Source organism: Quercus robur, chromosome 3, assembly GCF_932294415.1.
Source record: "Quercus robur chromosome 3, dhQueRobu3.1, whole genome shotgun sequence".
Classification (NCBI taxonomy): Eukaryota; Viridiplantae; Streptophyta; class Magnoliopsida; order Fagales; family Fagaceae; genus Quercus; species Quercus robur.
In genome coordinates, this window is record NC_065536.1 from 37,792,384 (window position 1) to 37,807,844 (window position 15,461).

General features: G+C 37.4%; 2 protein-coding genes across 2 annotated transcripts; both read left to right on the forward strand.

The window, feature by feature from the left end:
- Window positions 1-3,332: 3,332 nt before the first annotated feature.
- LOC126719590 (glutathione S-transferase T2-like) lies at window positions 3,333-4,087 on the forward strand. Its single transcript, XM_050422125.1, has 2 exons — window positions 3,333-3,479; window positions 3,569-4,087. Exons 1-2 carry the CDS (start codon window positions 3,333-3,335, stop codon window positions 4,085-4,087), a joined length of 666 nt encoding a protein of 221 aa, XP_050278082.1.
- A 1,171-nt stretch (window positions 4,088-5,258) lies between these two features.
- Window positions 5,259-5,717, forward strand: LOC126719591 (uncharacterized). The gene has a single exon (XM_050422126.1). The coding sequence runs from the start codon at window positions 5,259-5,261 to the stop codon at window positions 5,715-5,717; it is 459 nt and encodes a 152-aa protein (XP_050278083.1).
- The last annotated feature ends 9,744 nt before the right edge of the window (window positions 5,718-15,461 follow it).

Genomic DNA, 15,461 nt, shown 5'->3' on the forward strand with positions numbered 1-15,461 from the left:
CTCTCTTGTGCCTTTCTAGGTTGTGGCGTTTATGGTGGGTTTCGAGTTTGGCTGGGTTTGCGCGATTGGGTTATGTTGGTTTTGGATGATTTGAATTGGTGGTTAGTGGTGGTGTGGCTATGGTATGGTTGGTGGTTGTGGATTTTGGTTATAGCAGTGGGTTTGTGTAGTTCAGGGTTTGGCTAGGTTTCAGATTTGATTAGGTTTCCAGTTTGTGTGGTTTCGGGGTTAATGGTCAGTGGTGGTGTGCTTGTGTTGGTGGTGGTAGATGAGTTTGGTTGTGGCAATGGGTGGGTTATGGCTGGTGGTGGCGGTGGCTAGTGGTGCTAGGTTGTCTTTGTTTTTTTTTTTTTTTTTACTGTGGGCTATGGTTGCCACAGTAGTAGCTATAGCTGGTGGAGGTAGTTGTTGCTAGTTGCTAAAGGTTTTTGTGATGGATGATTTTTTATTATTTTATTTACTTTTTTATATTATTTTAATTGAAGGGGTAAAAAAATAAAATAATTTATATTAGGTGTGGTAAAATAAATAAAAGTAAATTTTTAAGATGCTAAGAGCATTCACGTCTGATCTTTCATATGCCATATGTTGGTATATTTTAGCACTAAGGCATAAAAACAGCCCATTACTCGATCTTCCAATCCCAAAATGTTTTTCAATTATGCTACAATACCATCATAAATTTATGATGGTACTATAGCACCATTCTAAACATAAAAATTATATTAAATTATATTTTATTCCAAATATCTTCTTCTTCTTCTTCTTCTTCTTCTTCTTCTTCTTCTTCTCTCTCTCTCTCTCTCTCTCTCTCTCTCTCTCATTTCTTCAAAGCCACCATGGCTGAACCCCCATCACCAAGCCGAGCAGCTGGAGTCACACACCATTCCCTAACCCAAGTTCTCAAAATTTTTAACAAAATCCACTTCCTTCAAGCTTCCCAACGGCAAATCCGCTTCCTTCAAGCTTTAACAAAATCAAGCTACCCGGCGGCAAATTGAGCAATTCGATTTTCATAAATTTTTGTTGTGTTTGTGGGTGAAGATTGTGTGGCTTTGCAGTGGTTACCAATGGAGATCGTAATGGGTTAGTGTTGTGTTGCGTGGGTTTTGTGGGTCAGGTAGGTTGTGATCTGTTTGGGAATGGGTTTTGGGTCGGTGGGTGGTGGTGGTGTGGTGTGGTGGTTGTTACAGTGGGGTTTGGGTTTGTTGTGATTTGCTGGGTTGATTTGGGTGGCGCAACAGTGGTGGGGTGGTGGTTGTCTTGTTGATGATGGTAGTGCAACGGCTTGGGAAGTGGTGTTGTTGATGATGGTGGTGGGAGGTTTTGTTGATGATGGTGGTGGCAAGTCGTGGGTCAAGTGGTGGGTTTGGATAGCATGGGTCAATTGGTGGCTACGTGGTGGGTCGTGTGGAGGTTATAGGTCGTGTTGTGGTGTAGGTTGATTTCAATATATGTGATTTTGGTATGCAATGGCGTGGGTTTAGTGGTGCAGTAGCATGGGTAGGTGGTTGCGCAACTTAGGTCTCATGGGTGGTGATTGGAAAGTTTTGGGTTGTTCAGTTGGTGGTTGTGTTGATGGTTGGGTTGATTTAGGTTTGGGAGGTGGTAGTGTTGTTGATGGTTGGGTTGAGTTTTTGTGTTGAGGGTTTTGGGTCTTCATGGTGGTGATGGAGGTGATGGAGGTGATGAGTGGTTGAGAGAGAAGAGAGAGGGGGGAGGAACAGAGACAACTTAGCGAGAGAAAAATATATGTTTTATTGTATAGATATATTATTTTAATGTGTTGTGTAAGAAAATAAAAATTGGAATGTTGGGTATGATGTAAAATGATATAGTATAATAAATAAAATAGTTTTGGAGATGGTAAAATGAAACCTTTTAAAAAAAGGTGCAAATGCTCTAAAAGCTAAAAATTCTAACTCCATTGTGAAGGCTCTAAAATGCTTAGAGCACCTGTAGTAATGGAGCTAAAAAGTTATATAGCTATTTTAGCTCCACCAAAATACAAAAATAACCATACAACAATGCAACTAAAGCTATTTTTTTAGCTTCATTGCTACAGTGCACAGCTATCTATGGATGTGCACTATAGCTTAGAGCTAAAAAAAAAAAATTATTCCCTTCCCGATTAAAATAATAAATGTTGGTTCATTTTATTTTCATTCTTTTATTCTCACACCGTGCCTCTCTCAGTCACTTTCATCTAAAGCTCTCATCTCTTTAATTTCTCTTAAGTTCACTCTTTCAAACTCTCACCTTTCTATTTCACTTTCACCACCGTCGGCCCAACTCATCCTTAACGTCGGTGCCACTGTAGCTCGACGTCATCAACCCACCAGCCGTCCCAAGCTACCGATCAGCCTCATACCCACGTCGCCGATCGCCTCAGATCCACTTCTCTTCCGCCATTCCACTTCAAGTCAGGTCTCTGTCTTCTTCATGTGGATGCTTAGGATTTTTGATTTGGGTATAACATCAAAGAATGTGTGATTTTTTAATTTGGGTATAACATCAAAAAATGTGGTCAATGATTTCTTTTTCTTGTTTTTCAGTTTATTATTTTAGATGCAATAATTTTTTTGCTATTGTTGCTCAATGAAAAGTTCTGTCATTTGATCTCAGAGCATTTATTCATTTTGATTCAGAGCATCCATGAATGGACAAAATGTATTTGTATTGGAATGTATTGGGAATTTTCTGTTTGCAGGAATTTGTTGTGTGGTTTTCTTGTAATAGAAGTTCTTGTCCTAGTTTTATGTTCTGTTGCACAAAACTAGAAACAAAAGCACACAAAAGGATTCTTATGGTCATTTTAATGAGAAATTGTTAGTTTGGTTTTGAGATGCTCAAAAATGAATTTGATGTTTTCTTTATCAGTGGGATTAAGCTACATGTCAAATTAAGTATTTAAGCATAATCATGTTCTATTGTTATAATTCTAAGTATTTTAAGTTTTGATATAAATGTTATTTTGGGAATTTTCTATGTGCAGGGAAGTTTATTTTATTTTTTTTTCTAATTTTATGGAGTCACCTAGAGACACGGAGTTATATAGAGACCTAACATATTTCACGGGTATCATGAATGGGGATATAGAAATTGACTCACAACTTTTGGGAACATCTCAAAATACTCCTATGTCAATTTCTGATTCTCCACCTCCACCTCAAGTTGAAAATGCCTCTTCTATAAAAGGAAAATGGGACTCTAACTTTAGTATAGAGGAAGATCAACTCCTAGTGTTAGCATGGCTCAATACTAGTGTTGATGCCATAAACAGTAATGAACAAACACTAAATACATTTCGTTAAAAAGTTTGGGAATACGTCATGCAGTACAATACATCCGATACCACACGTACTATTATCTCCTTGCTAAGTCGTTGGGGAACGATTAGTGAAAAGACAAATAAGTTTGCCGGTTGTATGGCTAAAGTTAACACACAACATCAAAGTGGTATAACCGAACAAGATAAGGTATAAATTATATTGAAATAGTGTTAACATACCCATTCACCAATAGTTTGAAGATATTAATCATGTTATATTTCTTTTAATATTTTTAGATTACCAATGCGAAGGATTTGTATAAAGTGACGCACAAGAAATCCTTTCTTCTTGATCATTGTTGGCTCATGTTAAAGGACCAACCAAAGTTTTCTAATCCTAATGGAAGATCGAGAGCATCTGTGCCTCCAACTCCGAAGTCAACATCTATTGGTGAAGGGGATTGTGGGTCCGGACTTGGTGACACTTCCAATTTTGAGAGGCCAATTGGTAGGAAGGCCGAAAAGGTTATCTGTAAAAACAAAGCCATCGGAAAAGATGTAGGGGAATATTTGACCAAGAAATTGAAATTTATTGAGGATGTAACTCAATTGGAAGAGGAAAAAATGTTTATTGAGAGGGAAAAACTTGCGATTGAGAAGAAAAGAAGTGAAGAAAAACTTAAGATTGAGAAGGAAAGAGTCATGATTGAGAAGAAAAAATTTGAGATGGAATATATGTTAGAGGAGGAGAGAATCATGATGAAAGATACAAGTGGCTTGACTGGAGCACAAAAAGCTTTTTATGAACAACTCTAAGAGGAAATCATGGCAAGATGAAGTTCACGTAATTAATGGGTTTGATAGCATTTTGGATGTAGCTTAAGCTTTTATGTATTTTGTAGTGGTTTATGTAGGCCTTTAAGTATTTTGGTAGTAACTTATATTTTGTTGTGGCTTATGTCACTTGACTTTAATCTTAAACTAGATGTATGTGTTTGTGTTGTGACTTGTGCGTGAATTGGTTGTATTCATTTTGTTGTGGCTTATGTCACTTGACTTTAATCTTAAACTAGATGTATGTGTTTGTGTTGTGACTTGTGCGTGAATTGGTTATATTCATTTTGTTGTGGCTTATGTCACTTGACTTTAATCTTGCATCTATAGTAATTATTGCTTTCCAATTGTCTTGAAGGTTGCATCCATGAATCACTCTTTGTTTCACAAGTTGCTTTTTGATGACTCAGATGAGGATGAGATAAGCAAAGAACTTGTTATGAACATCACAACCTAAATGTCGTCACTCTATCTGACGTAATCATTTGGTAGGCCATGAGAGGCTTTTTCTTGATTATTTTGCTCCCATACCAATATATCCACTTGCTTTATTTCGTAGGAGATTTCGGATGAAACATTCTCTTTTTCTTCATATTCAATCTAAGGTAGAAGCTCATGACTCTTACTCTGTCCAAAAAAGAAATAGTGCCAACAAACTTCGTTTATCTTCATTACAAAAGATAACTGCTACACTTAGAATGCTTGTGTATGGAGTATCGGGTGATTTGATAGATGAATATGTGCGGATTGGAGAAACTACTACATTAGAAAGTTTGAAAAAAAAATTTATGCGGTAATTGATATTTTCTCCGAGGAATACTTGAGAAAGCCAAACAATGAAGACATTGCTAGACTTTTAGCTCAAGGCAAATGCCGAAGTTTTCCAGGTATGTTAGGTTCAATTCATTGCATGCATTGGAAGTGGAAAAATTATCCATCTTCATGGAAATGTCAATATTGTGGTCATATTCGTGAGTCTACTATTATTTTGGAAGCAGTAGTATCATATGATCTTTGGATATGGCATGCATTTTTTGGGTTACCTGGGTCAAATAATGATATTAATGTGTTAAAGCGATCTCATGTATTTAATGAACTTGCTAAAGGACGTACTCTTGCAGTACATTACCCAATCAATGGTCATGACTACACAATGGGATATTACCTTGCTGATGGTATATATCCAAAGTGGGAAACATTTGTGAAAACAATCCCATCTCCACAAGGACATAAGCGAAAATTATTTGCAGCAACCCAAGAGGCGTGTAAGAAGGATGTTGAGCGTGCATTTGGAGTGCTTCAAGCACGTTTCACAATTGTTCGTGGACCTGCACGATTTTTTCATCTTAAAACACTCCAAAAGATCATGAAAGCGTGCATAATTCTCCATAACATGATTGTTGAAGATGAGCGGGATGATAATGAAGTGGTAGACTTGGATTATGAACAAATTGATGGAGTGGATAATCCTCTTATGCAAGTGTTACGTGAACAAAGTGATGGATTTATGTCATACATTGAGAGGTATGGATGCATTAGAGATCGAGAAATTCATTTTCAACTCCAATTGGACCTCATTGAAAATTTATGGCAATTGCAAGGCAAGTCATAGGAACTTCCTTTTTTATATGTTGAGAAGCATGAGTCATAGGAACTTATGCGAGCATGTGAGTTTTATTGTAATTTGGTTTGAGTTATGTGTTAAGTTCTAAGTAATTAGGAACTAATATATTAGAACTTCATATTGTATGTTGGCAAACCATGATCAAAACAGGTTTAGTCTTGTTTTAGACTGGCTCAAAGTATAGGCCTTTTATGTAAAGTTGGAATCGAGTCACTACAAAATTGATTGTGCAATTCTGTCTGGCTCGATCGATCAAGAATTAGACTCGATCAATCAAAAGTCATGCAGATTATTTTTTCTGCAGAATTTCCAACTCAGCCTTAAGCCCATATGATGTGTAGGGTTTTATGTTTTGCCCTAGGTATAAAAGGAAATCCCTAGCCACGTTTTTTATGTTACTCCTTATGCTGTGTGTGTGAATCTTTTGTGAGATCTAGAGATGTTTGCCTTCACACATACTTAGGGTTTCCAAGATTCAAGATTATGTCAAGAACGTGGTGATCATTCAGTTGCTGCATTCAAGAAGTTTAAAGATACACAAGCTGGTGTGCTTGTACTTGCTGGGAATTCAAGAAAGAAGTAGTCTATAGACTCGAAACTATCACGTGGTCGTGGTAGTAATTTTCTTACTCAAGGTAGCAATAGGATGTTAGTGGTCTAAGTCGCTATTGTGTAAACTTCAATTCTTTCATAGTGGATTCAGGTTTACCTTGAAGATAGCTAGGTTAAATCCTCTCCAAGTTTTTACCGATTTGGTTCCCTAGGTCATCATATCTTTGTGTTCTTTATTTTCTGCACTATACATTGATATGATATATTTGTGTTAACCTAAATCTAATAATTTGACTAAGTAATCACTTGGCTAAATAACTAGGTTAATCTGGTTGTGTTTTAAGGGGTCTAAAAACAAACATTATGTATGTGAGTAATCTATGGACTACATTGTTCCAGCTATAATATGTGTTCTATTTTATATGTTTTCTTATAAAGTTCCTCCATTTCATAGTTCACATTGTTCCAAAATTAATTCCGAACAATTAAGACGATAATAGGCTATCATGACAATTGAGAAATTTTTTTTAATCAAAAGATAAATTTGTATATATATAATTTGGGGTTAAAACAAAATATTATTGTTACTTTAGTTTCTTATTTGCTATCATGATGATTGAGAAATTGTTTTAGTAAAAAAAAAATGTATAAGTATAATTTGGGGTTAAAAAAATTACGTGTTAACACTAGACAATTATTTGCTATCATATGGCGGCGGTGGCGGTAAAAGAGTTGGTGGTGGCGACAACGGTGGATGAGTCAGTGATGTTAGCAGTGGAAGAGTCGGTGGCAGCGGTAGTGGCGTTGGCAGTGGAAGAGTCGGTGGCGGCAGTGGTGGTGGTGGCAGTAGTGGCAGCGGTAGCGATTGCAATGGTGGTGGAAGAGTCAGTGGCAGCGGCAGTAGTGGCAGTGGTAGCAGTTGCGGGTGGTTGTGATTGTTGTTTATTGTAGTAGATATATTATTTTATTGTAATGTTTATATTATTTTATTGTGTTGAAAGCTAAAAAATAGATCCATTGCTGCAGCATATGTGTAAGTAAAATAAATAAAGTAACTTTTTGTGATGATAAATAACTAAATTTTTAATTTCACTGCTATGGATGCTCTTAGCGGCCGTAACATGTTTATGTTAGGCATGATAGCACCACCAATATACACTTAAGTTCGTTTCATGCATTTGCACCTAAAAAAATGAACCAATACATGTTTTAAATATTATGGAAGTCAGAATCCAAGAAAAGAAATGAAGTGACTTCCCACTAAAAAGTAGCAAACAAGACAGTCCGGTACAAAGCAGTGAATGAGTCACTTATTATGGTACTAGAGCTTGAATTTAGATTTGAAATAAGCTGGAAACCACTATGACAAAGGAACAATTTATGGTTGCTTGAGGATGCTTCAATCAATCGGTAGGTTTTGCGGGCATGTTGATTAAACCTCACTTCCATAAATGCAGACATGGTATCTCCTTTAAAGAACATTTGGCATCTTCTTCAGGAAGGGAAGATTGTGAAATAGAATGCAGGAACAAGCGTATGGATTCAGGACATCAGATTCCATTTTAGGTGGGGGTGCAAACGTATCCACTCCATGATGGATTGGTGTGACAATTTTTGTGGTAACTTCTTGCTTGTAAGTATGAACAGGGATTATTATTTATTTATAGTTGCTAGGACTTCCCCTGGAGTCAGACTAGGGGTGGCAAACTGTCAACTCAGCTTGCCTCGGCTATAGGTTTCTGTTTTTGAGCAAAATTTGAATTTAAAATAGGATTTTGCTAACGTGTGACTCAAGGGCATACAATAATTAATTATTTTTTAATAAAAAAAATTTTGAGAATTGAAAAAACTGTCAATACTTTTTTAATTCTGGAAAAAATATTTTCAAAAATAGATGACTTAATGTATACAGACACACATTAACCGAACTCTTTAAAATAATAGTCATGCATTGTGTGCTATGCCTACAAATTCTGACTAGTATGCAGGTTTCTATTAGCTATAGAGTATTTATCAACAGGGGTGGCCCAACAGAATTTGAGGCCTAAGGCGAAAAATTTATGCGGGGCTTTTAATATATAAATATTAATTAAATAAAATTATTTAATACTAATCAAATTAAGGTTAATTTGATACATTAAATATATAAATAATACCAACTAGACTAATGTTAATTTCATATAGAGAATTGAATATCATAGTTGAACTATAAATATTAATAAAAATAAATAAAAATGTATTGCGATTGAAAAAGATACTTTATTTTGGATATAAGACGATACTTAGTTAAATAAAGTTGTAATCTAATTTTTAATTTTATATTTTGATTTTAAGAGAGAGAGATGGATATTATTTGGTGTGTGGCTTTGTAGGATATTAGTTTACAAAAATCAAAGTCTATAATTGATGATTTAACACATTTGCAACATCTTTTTGAAATATTATAGGGTTTCAATTGAGTTAAGGTTCTATTGGTCTCGTACTTTGAGAGTCTTAATAGAAATGAAAAAGAAAAATGCGCTAATTAAAAGTACTATAAAATGTTCAAAATATAATGTGACATTGTCTCTCATTGTTGAACTTCATCAATTTAACTAATGAATATTTATATCATTTTTTTGTGATTAATAACATGACAATATGTAAGCCAATAGTAAAATTTGTAATATCCTTAACATCACAAATAAATAAAAAATATACAACCTTTAGAAAATATATACATAATTTTATAAAAATTTGAGCATTTAACTATGGAAAGTGGGACATTTTTTCATAAGGAAAATTTTGTTTTTTGGTGAGGCCTTAGGCCTAGACCTAACTTGCCTAAGCCTTGGGCCGGCCCTGTTTATCAAGAACATCAGAGGTACTCATCTCATCCTTGAAACAAGAAAACTCTATCATGTTTCTAGTGCATATTTCTTCTCCCTCATGTGAGGGAGAAGAAACATGCATCGGAAACATGATATAACTTCTCTTGAAACAGGGTATTGAATTGATATGCCAGCTCAATGCTTGTCAAAGTTCTTGTGTAGTTGAGAGAACAGTTATGACTTGTCGGTTCTCTGTAATTGTAGACTCAAACCCCATAGATAAGATTCTACCATGACAACGTCCAAATAAGAAATTCCTGGTCATCCTTTCTTGCCCGTTTCTCCCAACAAGAAAACAAAAAAGAAAGAAGTAAAAAATTTATGAGCCAGTTAAACAACTCACAACAAATCAAATGTCATTACAAACATCTCAAACAAGAGATTATTATATATGTTGTTACTTGAAAGTTCAAAAACGTGTACAAAACACCTTTGAACGTTTAGACCCCCAAAAAAACAACTTAACCAACTCAAGCAAAATGTCAAACAACTAGTGTGCAGAAACTTAACACATGATATAATATGAAATTGGTTAAACGACTATCTAAGCCATAACAAAATAAAACCACAGCAGATAAAATAAAGGCAAAGATAGAGAGGAAGGAAGATGCAAACACAAAGACAACACGCGATGTGTTATCGAAGAGGAAACCAAAGTCCTCGGCGAAAAACCTCTCCGCCGCCCTCCAAGCGGTAATCAATCCACTAGAAAATACAGTTGGGATACAAGGACAGCAATAGACCCTCCAAGCCTAATCTACCCAGTGCACCTAAGCCCTCCAAGCTTCTTGCTCCAACGAGGTTGCGCCGAACCTTTTTCTTTTCTAGCTTCCCGGATTCCGCTACTAGACCGTAGCATCAACCAATGAAGATTGGCTCCTTCCTAACTGCTTCCCAGAACTCCAAACGACTGTCTCACAGAGATGATAATGGTGAGAACCAGGTTTGGTATAATGCCTCTCAAGGATTTAACAATGGAGAGGAAGAGAGTAAGGGAATTTGAAGAGACTCTAAGGTAGAGATTGTGGGTGAAGCAATCTGGTTTTTCTTTAGGGTTTCTCTCTCAAAATTCTCTCTGGAAGCTCTCTTTCAATCGTGGGTTAAAGGGGTATTTATACTGGAGTGGGAGAGGAATGTGAAACGTCAGGTTTTACAAAACAGGAGTGGCTCGCGGCTTGACCTCGCGGCTGGACCAAGTCGCGAGATCCAGTCGCGAGTTAACTGTATGGGCAGTTGTCCTATTTTGTCCTGTAGTGCTTCAGCTAGCATGACTGTTCATCTTCCAGCATGCTTGGCACGTGTGCAGCTTCTGGCGACTTGCAGCCGCGAGTCCACCCGCGAGTCCCAGCCGCGAGTCTCTGTTTTCTTGCACACTCTTGAGCAAACTTCACTCTATCTCACTCACTACCCTTACAACAAACCCACCTAAATACAGGGTTACTAAATGCTGAGTTACAATCAAATTTGGCACGGAATAAAGCCAATTAGATGGTTGAATAAATTCAACCTTACATCTCCCCCTTTGGCTATTCCGTGACAAAACCCTAAAACAGACTCTAGACTTAACATGTGAGTTGGGAACAGTTGAACAAAACTCACTCACACCTAACTCTAGAAGCTGTGAAGCACTTGAATCATATGAACATAATACTCCTGAAACACAACAATACACCATGATCATTGTAAGCAGAAAATTATAAATGCATATGAAACAGGCAATATGTGATCAAGCAAAGATGGAGTTAATAAACAAACCATGGCTTGATCAACCAAGTGAACACCACAAGATAGTGATCACAGTGCTCATTCACACTTGGAATGAACACAAGGGCATACAAGTTAACAAGCACAAGGCAAGACACTTGTATGCTCAACACTCAACCAATGCATAGCACACAAGGCATATGCATCTAGGAACAATCCTACAAGGGCACAAGAGTGACAGTACATAAACCAAAATGCATAACATTTAGATTAAAGTACTGGTTTCAACATAGCAAAAAGGCTGCACTAAGCAAGGTACATACCACAAAGCCTACAAACTATGCATAAAACATTAACCCTAAAAGCTTACAAAAGCACATGGGTACAAAACAAAAACATCCTGAATAACAGTTTACAAAACACAATATATCAACTTAAAGAAAACAAATGAAACTAAAAAAGAAAGTAAAGACACTCCCCCTTAAGTAATATTCTCCCCCTTTGATAATGCCCATCACTCCCCCTTTTTGTCATGGAATAGGCTAGTCATCCTCTTCCAGCTTTCTCTGAATTTGATCCAATTGAGCTTGAAGAGAAGTAAGCTTCATATCCCATCGAGTGCTGTGATGGTGTAGAGAAGCTGTGAGTCCAGACACCTTTGTGCTCAACTCGTGGACAGAGGAAACAATGCGACCAAGTTTCTCATCTAGGGAGAGAGTGCTAAACTGAGAGTCACTGTGAGATGCAGACGATTCTGGTTTGGCTCTCTTCCGACTATGTCCAACGCTTGCATTGAATGTACGCATGTTGATTGGACTTGGTTTGGAGAGAGGAGTTTCATCAGCCGTTGGATAAATTCCCTTGAGCTTCAAGATCTGTGAAATAAGACTGCAGAAAGGAACACATATCCGAGACTCATTTCGAAGAACCGTTTTGCGCAGAACATGAAAGATATGAGCACAGATGTCTATTTCCTCATCAGAGATCAGATCATGGAGAAACAAAGCACGTCCGAGGTTCATATACCCAGTGCTGGATAAAGGGTACAAATTGTGAAACATCACAATTTTAAGCACTCTCAGCTTTGGAGAAAGGGAGGAAACACTGATGGATTTGCCATTGGGTGAGAACTCCAAGTCTTGACCAAGACTTTCTTTGAGAAGCTCCTCATCAGGACAGAGATCATCATAGACCGGTGAATGTCGGAAAATGGGTCTGTTGATGTGAAGAATTTCTGCCAGATATGTGGGAGAGACAGAAAAGCTCTTGTTCCGAACCCAGCACTTAAGTTCATCTCCTTCCACAATTGCGTTAGCATAAAATTCTTTTACTAACTCTTCATACACGTCATCCGGATCAGATAGCAGGTAATTCCAATCCTTGTGAGCAAACCATTTCGGAATGTCAGTGTCATGAAGTGAGGACTGATCCAAGGCTCTTTCTAGTAATGGTGTGGCATGTAGAAAGAAATTCTCATAAGATTGATAGGCTGCATAAGATCTGAACTTGTTGGGATCGAATCTCCTTGTGGAAGAGCGAGTCCCCTTTGGCTGAGGTGGATAATCATCAACATCAATTACTGGTTCCTTCCCTTTGGAACTACCTCCTTTCACAGCAGCTTTCTTGAAAGGCGACATGACTAGTCTGCATTGTGAACAAAGGAAATGACAGAACACAATCCAAACAAACTAAATTAGTAGTGGGTTATTGGAATTTTAGGGACAATGAAGAAACCCTAATAGCTGGATGAGAATGGTCAGAAAATAGCAATGAGGGACACCAATGGCCCAAATTTGAACTACACAGTATAGGGAGACCAAATAGAACCACATAATCAGCTGGAAAAAGGACCAAATTCAACAACACATCAACATGATACCACACAGGATCATAGTGAAACATGATATCAACAGCAGATCAGACAAAAATAGCTAACCCTAGCTAAGCACATGATGAAGAACAAAACCACCAACATAAACAAGCTCAAAAATAGAAACACAAGCATCCAAGCTAAGCTAGAACAAAGAAGAATAGTTGAGCTAAAAACCCATCACAAAATCACAATCAAAAGTGAATGAACCAGAGGGAAAACCATAACAGCAAGTAAAATAGAGTGCAGGACAAAAAACCATACCCGTTAGTCGACGATTTTGAGCTGAAAAGAGACAAGTATGGGAGATCGAAAATGGAGGCATGGTGACAAAGTGTAAGAGCAGATGAGAAAGACAATGAACAGTCACAAAAAGATCGAGGGAAAAATAAAAAGTTTAAAAACTGCCCCTGTTTAACCAAAACACTCGATTTTCGCGACTGAATCGAGTCGCCAAAAAATCGCCAGATCAAGCCGCCAAAACACTTCAAGGACAAAAAGTTGAGAAATTTTTCTAAGTGTTTTTCGCGACTGGAAGGTCTACCCACGAGTGAGTCGCGAGCTGAGCCGCGAAAATCTCTGAGTGAACCTCGCGACTGGACCTTCCACTCGTGAACAAGTCGCCAAAAATGACCAGCGAAGATGCGACTGCGTCTCGCGACTTGACATACCCGCGACTGAGCTGCCAAAACAGGGCAAAACTGGATTTTTGAAATTTTCAGATTTTTAACAAAATACTTTCTAAAAACACCTAAAACACTCAAAAATCTTTTTACGCTTGAATTAACAAAGATTGAGCATGTGAGAACATATTTCAACAAGTACAATCACACAAATGAATATGGCATTTATTGAACATAAACTTGTGTGTTGTGTGTGGATATCAACAATGAGATAATCCTTCGTCTAATGTGAAGCTTCAATGATCAATTCAACCAAGGCATACACAATTAGCACTAGATCATGTGACCCATCTCAATTATAGAAATATGTATATATGACCTCCCACACAACTTGATAACATAACTTGGAGCTTATCATTTGACTCCACATTCAATCATAACATTTGATCTTTTTGATCTTTTGAGGCAATCATCTCTCATTGTGAGAGAGATATGTAACATTTCTCTTTGAAGAACAGGCCTTTGGCCTTTTTGAATGAACATTCACTTTTAATATAAGGTCGCTTACCCTTTTTCCTAGTCAAATACTAGAATGTGCGACAGGCTTTTGCAGCTCAATATCTCTTTTCATTTGGAGATTTACATTTGGTGAGCTCTTTTTAGCAAAAACAAAAATAAAAAATGGGAAGATATATAGACACAAGTCTATGCATGTCTCAAGATCGACATAACCATTCACTAATCATTCATGACAAGTTTGAAGATCTATTTACAACAATCACATAGAATTCAAGATTTTTCCCACAGTGATATAAGTGCATGAAAACAAGCAATGCTCGAAAATGCACAAAGCCATTAGCACAAAGGTACAAGGCAAAACAAGTTTTGAGACAATACTGAACAAAGTCAATCAAGCTTTTTGATTTTCTAATTTTTTATGTGATTTTTGGATTTTTGACACAAGAAACAAAAATGATTGAACAAACATAAAAAGAAGCAACAGTATTCACAAATGTACAAACAAACAAGAAACATGTTGCACAAAAAGCTAATCAGAAAGGTGTGTGCCCCAACACAGACAGATTTATCATATTATAAATATGTGAAGCACACAACACACAAGAGAGTCAAGGAATTGTACCAACACCAATGGTCTTACGGAGTGATTCAAACCGTGGACCATCGAGAGGCTTGGTGAAGATATCCGCCTTTTGATTGTCGGTGTGTATGAACTCAAGACACACAACTCTTTCCTCTACCAAATCCCGAATGAAATGGTAACGTATCTCTATGTGTTTGGATTTTGAATGCTGAACAGGATTCTTGGAAAGATTGATGGCACTGGTGTTGTCACAGAAGACACACATCGTTTCTTGAGGAATTCCATAGTCATGAAGTAATTTCTTCATCCAAAGAAGCTGAGTGCAGCAACTTCCAGCAGCGATGTATTCTGCTTCTGCAGTAGATAGAGACACTGAATTCTGCTTCTTGCTCATCCACGAAACAAGATTGTTACCAAGATAAAAACAGCCGCCTGAAGTGCTTTTCCGATCGTCTACACTGCCAGCCCTGTCAGCATCTGAATACCCAGCAAGACAAGCATTTGAGTCTTTTGAATACCACAGACCATAGTTTGCAGTACCATTCACATATCGAATGATTCGTTTAGCAGCAGTCAGATGAGATTCCTTCGGATTAGCTTGGTACCTGGCACAAACGCCCACACTGAAAGCAATGTCCGGTCTACTGGCTGTAAGGTAGAGCAAACTTCCTATGATGCTCCTATACAATGTGGGACTTACTTCAACTCCCGACGAATCCACATTCAGTTTAGTGGAAGAGCTCATGGGAGTGGAGGCATGTTTTTTGGAGTCTAGTCCAAACTTCTTGACAATGTTTCTGGCATACTTCTCTTGAGATACAAATATACCCTCCTTCTGTTGTTTGACTTAAAGACCCAAGAAGAATGTGAGCTCCCCCACCATGCTCATCTCAAACTCCTTCTTCATCTCCTCAGAAAATTCAGTAGCACGATCTTCGATAGTTGCCCCAAACACTATGTCATCAACATAGACTTGTGCCACAAGGAGATAATCTTCATCATTTTTGACAA